This window comes from Enoplosus armatus, chromosome 14 (assembly GCF_043641665.1).
Source record: "Enoplosus armatus isolate fEnoArm2 chromosome 14, fEnoArm2.hap1, whole genome shotgun sequence".
NCBI lineage: Eukaryota > Metazoa > Chordata > Actinopteri > Centrarchiformes > Enoplosidae > Enoplosus > Enoplosus armatus.
In genome coordinates, this window is record NC_092193.1 from 21,764,589 (window position 1) to 21,772,219 (window position 7,631).

General features: G+C 43.6%; 1 protein-coding gene across 3 annotated transcripts; it reads left to right on the top strand.

Moving 5' to 3' along the window:
• Nucleotides 1-1,099: 1,099 nt before the first annotated feature.
• On the top strand, nucleotides 1,100-7,631 carry cryz (crystallin, zeta (quinone reductase)). 3 transcript variants are annotated; one of them, XM_070918683.1, is made up of 9 exons: nucleotides 1,100-1,312; nucleotides 2,360-2,512; nucleotides 3,493-3,656; nucleotides 4,807-4,858; nucleotides 4,980-5,129; nucleotides 5,292-5,393; nucleotides 5,780-5,875; nucleotides 6,301-6,484; nucleotides 6,794-7,631. In XM_070918683.1, exons 1-8 carry the CDS (start codon nucleotides 1,205-1,207, stop codon nucleotides 6,460-6,462), a joined length of 987 nt encoding a protein of 328 aa, XP_070774784.1. In that variant the 5' UTR covers nucleotides 1,100-1,204; the 3' UTR covers nucleotides 6,463-6,484; nucleotides 6,794-7,631. The 3 variants fall into 3 exon arrangements, with proteins under 3 accessions (XP_070774784.1, XP_070774783.1, XP_070774786.1); XM_070918682.1 differs by lacking the exon at nucleotides 6,794-7,631 and having other exon boundaries at nucleotides 6,301-6,522; XM_070918685.1 differs by lacking the exons at nucleotides 5,292-5,393; nucleotides 6,794-7,631 and having other exon boundaries at nucleotides 6,301-6,522.

Genomic DNA, 7,631 nt, shown 5'->3' on the forward strand with positions numbered 1-7,631 from the left:
TACTTTTTACTCCTCTACATTTATTTATAGCGTTAGATGCAGATTAATAATACAAAGCATAACAACACAATATATTATGATGTCTTATTATACATTAAACTACTCAGCAGTATGTAAAGTGGTTTATATGACCCCCACCTTTACCTTTACTGCAACATTAAAGGGAATTGATAACAATAATCCAGTAGTATAACATATACTTAGAATGGAATATTGATGGAATACTTTAGGTACTTTGAGTATATTTTGTTGCTAGTACTTTTACTATTACTACTTTTACTCAAGTAAAAGTTTGAATGCATGACAGTAGAGTATTTCCACACTGTGGTACTGATACTTTTACTTTAGTAAGAGAACTGAGAATAAGAGTAAGTGAGTAAAAAAAAACATTATAATTTACTGAGCATTCAAAACAAGGAAAAATATAAGACAAAAAGTATTTATCATTTCATAGCGTGTGAGTTTATAAATTCTTGGCTTACTTACAAGTATTTATTTCCATAACCTCATTATTTATTCTCTATTTATATTTATACTTGAACTGTGCACTACTGACTGTCACCACAACGATTCTGCGCAGCAACTCACCTGGGCGATACTGACTGAAAACGACAATAATCTGTGCAATGGTTCATCAGTGCAATACATATACATGCATATACATTGTTATTGCACCATTATATATCACTGTAACATGATGCACATTTATTTTGAGAAACTTAAGGCACATTTTCTTACATGCTTTTTGCTGTATATATTTGTTATTGTTATTGTTGTATTACCTTCTATCACTTAAACATTGCAAATGTATATATTTTTTTTATATCTTGTATTTTTGACATACTTCTCGTTTCTATTTTATACTCGTTATTGCTAATTCCGCGCCTGTAACTTGTCTAATTTCCCTCCCGGGGATCAGTAAAGTATTTCTGATTCCTTGATTCTGTGGCACTTGGGGACATCCGCCTCTGCTGCACGCTGAGAGCAGGAAGCTGCGGTCCGCTCCCGTCCGCACGGTGGCGCCAATGCGCTCATAACCGGCCTGTGGCGCGCAGCCTGCCGGAAAGTCTTCAGAAGAAGAAAAAGAAGGAGTTATAGACCTTCGTGGGTGTCGGGCTCGCGGAGTGCGGAAAGAGTTGGACACCAGTCGTCCCGTAACCCGCAGTGCGCGTGTGTTTGCGCGTGTGTTTGCGCGTGTGCAGAGATGTCGGGCAGCAGGCTGATGAAAGCCATCAGAGTGAGCGAGTTCGGAGCTCCGTCAGTCCTCAGACTGTCCTCCGATGTGGCTGTCCCCCAGCCTGGACTCAGACAGGTGAGACACACCGAAGCTGAATAATAATAATAATAATAATAAAGCACGTGACATCGGTCCCCTTGTCTTGACCGTCGCAGCTGAGCGTGTGTCCATCAGACGGCGCGTCACAACGCCAGCTTTCTGCAGGATGGTGTAGTTAAGAGCGCAGTGATGCGGCCCACAGAATAAGGCCAATAAGGCCAATAAGGCCAACACAGTACACGTTCTGAATATGGGACAGCAACAATTTCACGTGTGAGGGCTGGAAAAATATGGCTGCCGAGCATTTTGGGGAAACAGGAACTTGTCTCTGTCTGTTGGTATGTTCTTTTAATCCCTTAGAATAGGATAATAATAAGATAATCCTTTATTAATCCCTCAGTGGGGATTATTTGCATGTAGTTATATATATATGTATACAGTGCTTAACAAATGTATTAGACCACCTGTCATAAAAATGAGAAAACACAAATATTTTAGAAATCTGTCAAAAACTTGTTTCAAACTAAAAATTGGATTGTTATTTATTAGGCAAATAACAAACTGGAACAACTAAATAGTCCTTATTCACATATATTAACCAAACATCTTAATATTTTGTACGACCTCCTTTGGCCCTGATAACAGCTTGCATTCTTTGCAACCACAAAACAAACTTTTCTGTTCAGGAATGCAAGTAAATAACTGTGATTTGGCATCTCAACCTAAAAATAATAATAATGTGCTTTACTATTTTTCTTTCTGCTTTTTTGTAAAACAGTAAATTTGAGAATTCATGGATAACAACAATAATTATATTTTAGCATTAAAGATATCACTTTGATTAAAGAGCTTGGCTTGCACATACTGGTGGATTAACCATTACAGAAACATCAAATGTTTTGGTCATCAGCAATACTGTTCATTTAGGGCAGCGGGGGCAAACACCTTACACTGGGTGGGGCTCTAATACATTTGTTAAGCGCTGTATATGTATGTATAATTATATATAATCTAAATGCATTTTTTTCCTACAGTTTGTGTCTGACTCGCAGCTCTTCCACGGTGTGTCTCTCTCCGCACTAGGTGTTGATCCGTGTCCACGCCTGTGGAGTGAACCCCGTGGAGACTTACATCCGGGCGGGGACGTACGCCCGCAAGCCCGCCCTGCCATACACGCCGGGCATGGACGTGGCCGGGGTGGTGGACACTGTAGGAGAGGGGGTCACGGCAGTCAAGGTCCGTTTACCTCTGAAACACAGCAAACTTGGATCTGACCTTAAGTCACAGTTTTCACCGATAATACATCCTGGCAAGCTACTTTAACACCTGTTCTGTGTTCATTGCAAAAGTCTGTCACTCCTATAAACTGTGTTTTAGAGCAGTGGTGCAACGAATGGTTTCTGTGAAGAGGGGTGGCCAGTAGACATTGTTTCGTCTGAAGGGGTCACGAGCCAAAGGGACCCGGCGTTCCAGAGTCCGAGGGCCTGATGGTCTGAATAGTGTCTGCCGGCGGTGTGCCCATGACCGGTTACGAAACGAGCTCAGAGGAGGAAGTTGGCACACCCTGAGTCAGGGGAGATATGTGGCAAAGCACAAACTGTTCACGAAGCTTTACTGGCTTATAGAGGATGTTTTTCAGAGTGTACGTGCTTTGATCACACTCCGGGATCTACTGGAAACACTGCTCAGAGGCTTTCTCGCTTTTTCTGCCCGGATTCAAATTCGACCAGGAAAGAAATATTTTGTCTTAAACACGAAAGGCAAACTTCCGAGACACTGAGTATAAAACATTGTTTTTTTTAGCTTCAGGCTTTACCTTCCAGTTCTTCCCTGTGTAAATAATGTACGCACATCATTTGTAGCTGCTGGAAGACAAGATCTCAGGGGGAAAGTAATGCCTGCCGAGCTCGGTTTGCAGTGTACCCATGGATGTACAGCCCGCTGTCACCACATTACTTTGAAGAAAACAGGCAAGTTCTGGAGTTATAAGGGGCATCTTCTTTTAATTTACGGACATTTCAGAGATAGTGATGCCCTTTATATCATGTGATATCAGTTTGAAATCCTCTAATAAACAGACCTACCGGTACATGTACAACTGGTCGTCTAGGTACCGGCCGGAGACACTTGACAGGGTACGGGACAATGTGCACCGGTGGCCCCCAGTGGAAATCTGCTGTCATGTTAGTGTTGTAAATCCATTCCATGTTTTCCAGGCGGGAGACCGTGTGTTCACCACAGCCACCGAGTCCGGAGGTTACGCAGAGTACACCGTAGCAGCTGACGACTGTGTCCACAAACTGCCCGATGCTTTGGACTTCGCCCAGGGCGCAGCCATAGGGATCCCTTATTTCACCGCCTACAGAGCACTGGTTCACAAGTAAGACCACGCCACTGCAACTGTTCGGTTAGCTTCATTCAAGAGCCGCCATGCTGGTGGATACGGTGTCGCAGGTCTGGATCGAGCTCAGAGCCTGCATTCTTTCAGATCAGGTTATTTCAGACTTAAAGGCCCCATGTTATGCTCATTTCCAGCACTGTATTTTTATTCTGGGACTCCACTAGAGCAGCTTTGCATGATTCACAGTTGAGAAAAGTCCTTATTTCTCTTCTCCTGGCCCTTCATGCAGCCCCCTCAGTCCCCCCCTCTGTCTGAGACAAGCCGTTTGAGACAAACTGGACAACCTCCAAACACAGAGTAGTCCTGAGCAGAGCGCTCCGATAACTCAGACAGACCGAGCAGGTGGATGGTACTTGGTGGGTGGTGCTTTGCCTGGAGCAGATGACCTGCTGGGGGGCGTGGCTGAGGGCGGTGACTGTTTAGTTGTGACATCACAACCTTACAGGAAGTCCTGACGGCTCGTTTAAAGGCACAGCGTCTGAATACGGGCTGTGTTTCATTTTTCCGTGGACTGAGCGTTTTGATCCTTTCACAGTATTTATACAGCACCCAGACCTGCTTTATAATCAAACAAGACATGGAGAGCTCACTTTCCGCAATATGGGACCTTTAATGTGCAACTTCACTGTTGCATTTACTCATTCTCAGAGTGATTCTTTCCTACACGTCTCCAGGTTGTATCTGTTTCTACAAATTGTTTCTGTACATCCACATAGTGTAAAGTTTTTGTTGACAGGACCACAACAAACAACTGCAGGCTCTGAAATGATGTCTGAAGGACGTTTCTCAAGCTCATAATCCTTTCAACCCTATCTCGATCCCATACAACAGACGCAAACAAACAAACAATGTCACACATTTGAAATTCTCCCATTGTTAGGTTCGTATTCTTCAAGTCAATTTTAAAACAATGCTAACAATATGTACGTTGAAAGTTGGTTGCTGCAAATCAAATGTGTATTAATCCACTGCTGAAAATAGTCCCCAATAAATTTGCCATTTCCTCCTGTTTGAGTTTGTAAAAAAAAAAAAAACTACAGTGGCCAGCTGTTTTAAGAAATAACTGAAGTCAGAAAAGCATCAAGAAACAGAAACATGGGTTTTGACTGATGTGTGCTGTGTATTGCAGAGCCCACGCCAAGGCTGGAGAGACTGTCCTCATCCATGGAGCCAGTGGAGGGGTGCACATCATTTTTCTTTTTTTTTGGCCTTTCTTTTATTTCTAATTATATTAAAACATGTAAACAGTTTCTTCATCCACATCACGTGTGTGTGTGTGTGTGTGTATATATATATATTTAGGTTGGTGTGGCAGCGTGCCAGTTGTCCCGCGCTCTGGGTCTCAAGGTGTTTGGGACAGCAGGGACACCAGAGGGAATGAAGCTGGTTCTCAACAACGGAGCTCACCTGGCCTTTAATCACAGGGAAGCGAGCTACACGGACAAAATCATGGTATATGCACACACACTCACACACACCAGGCGGGAAAGGACCTGGACGAAGCTCACCAAGCATTTAAACATCTCATCGCCTTTACTGCGTGTTTCTTATTTATGGAGAAAAGACTTTACTTGGTCCTGTAATGTGTGTGTCTGTGTGTGTTGTCTGCTCCAGGAAGCCACAGAGGGCAGAGGCATCGACGTGATAGTGGAGATGCTGTCCAACGTCAACCTCAGTAAAGACCTCCAGATGCTGGCCTATGGAGGACGCGTTATGGTCAGTGGGACAACTAGGAGTTCTCCTGAATGGCACTAAAAGGGCCCATCTAAGAGGTCCCTCTAAAGGGCTGTTCACAAAGCAGCTGAGAGCAACAGGGTCAGCCCATGTTTCATGAGTTACTCGCTGGGTTGACAGAAACACTACTCCTATTGAGATAGATTGATATAAATATAGATTAGTAAAGGACCGACACACTCCTTATTTTTTACGGGTTTCTCCGACCTCAGCCAGTTAGCATCACAGCTAGGCTGTACTACCCGGAGTGTAGCGCTCTGTCCCTCGCATCGTCAGTTCATAGTTCTATACAGTGGTTGCGTCCCAGTGTGGCTCACTCCTGTACATTTCCAGACACTCCTTCATCTCTCGGCCTCTTTTACTTGTAGGTCGTTGGCTCCAGAGGCTCCGTAGAGATCAACCCCAGAGACACCATGGCTAAAGAGAGCAGCATCGTGGGAGTGGTCCTTTTCTTCGCCACGACGGTAAAAAAAAGAAAAGGCAGTGACGTCACATAAAGCCATGTTTTACTCACACGCAACCTTGTACTTCTATACTTGTGGGGACCCTCATTGACATAATGCATTCCATGGCCTCACTTTCCAAAAAAGTCCTCACTCCCAAGGTCTAAAACTGAAAGTGGTTCTCGCAAAGATAGCTGGACAAGTACTCATACACACACAGACACACACGCACACAGTTATTGGATTTTTCTGGGTGTAAAGCCTACACATGATACATACACATGTGACAGTTTGATTCAACATAGCTGCATGCAACTGAGATGGATGTGATGTTGAATAAGCTGTTCTATGTATCAGCCCCTGATGATGTATTAAGTCGGACTTAATGTAGCTACCTACATGCACCAGCCAATCAGTATCCCCCCCCCCCACCACTCCCCTGTCAGGAGGAGAAGAAGGAGTGTGCCGCGCTGCTCCACTCAGGGATGGAATCTGGTTGGCTGCGTCCAGTCGTCGGTTCCCGGTATCCGCTCGACAAGGCCGCCCAGGCCCACCACGACCTCATCGAGTCTCCCGGGGCTGCTGGGAAGATAGTCCTGACCATGTGATGATGACGCGATCATATCACAGGTCAGAGGTCATCGAGTAGGGGTTTTTGCGCTTTTCATTGCGGGGGGGGGGGGTGGGGGGGGTCTTGAGGAGCTGCTGCACAAGCAAACATTGGTTAACGTGTTTTCATTAAGCTTTAAATAATTACTAAAAATGACCTTTGAAATGTGAAGGTTTTTACTAGATTACTAATGTACTAATGTACTGGGGGAAAGATAGAATGTTGAACTTATTATTGATTAAATCATATTGTTAATCATTATTGATGACTGCACAAGAGGCATGAACTATGAACTCATTGATTGAGTCTTATCACTTCGCTTTTTACAGTACAAGACCCCACTAGGCCACCACAGAAAAGTTCCTCTGATGCCTTCGGCCCCCTTTCTCGGCTAAGTGACCTTTGCCATGTTCATCCTGGCAGTTTGCTTGAGCCTCCCTTAGTTAAGCTGTGGGTTGGAGGGGGCTGTTTGTAATGGGTTTGAGGGTCAAGAAGGGCATTTAATTCAGGTTAAAAATAACGTCTTCCCGCGTAACTTCCACTGCACTTTTACGGTAGTGAGTAAACATTCATGTAATTTTTAAAGCTGCATTCATTGATTTTGTTCGGCCACTTGGGGGCGGCAGAACATGCTGAAAACACAAGATCAACATTGCTTCACTTTAGAAAGTTATATTAGCAAACAATTGATTATTTACAGCCGGCAGACATTACCATTTATTTGGAGCTGCATTTCTTGCCACCTCATGAACCTAAGTCCAATATTTACTCTCCTTTTTTAGCTCTGTGCCGGTCCCCCTCCTCTTTCGACAGATTTCCTATGTTGTGTCCACCGTTAAGATAAAGTATCGATTAGTGCAGCTTTAAGTGAATGTTTAAGATGACTCAATGTAATAAACCATACACAGTGTACGGTTTCTTACTGTGCTCTGGGTTGAATTGAATCATGAAGGTGCCAAAAATATTTTTCAAGTTGACTGACGGTGACAAATGCTAGCGCTTGAGTTTTAATTACATCAAACATTAAATAGCTTATATTCCTGAATGAAACTGTACGTTTTACATTCACTGTAAACGTGCCTTTTAAGCAAGTAATTCTAATATTGTTCTCATTTACTCACTGCAATGATCAAGAAAGCAAAATAAGTGAATGTATGAATTGTAAAT

Coding starts and splice junctions, on each gene's coding strand:
- cryz (XM_070918683.1), top strand. CDS start 1,205: ATGTCGGGCAGCAGGCTGATGAAAGCCATCAGAGTGAGCGAGTTCGGA. Junction 2,513..3,492: donor AGGGGGTCACGGCAGTCAAG/GTCCGTTTACCT, acceptor CATGTTTTCCAG/GCGGGAGACCGTGTGTTCAC. Junction 5,394..5,779: donor CCTATGGAGGACGCGTTATG/GTCAGTGGGACA, acceptor TTTTACTTGTAG/GTCGTTGGCTCCAGAGGCTC.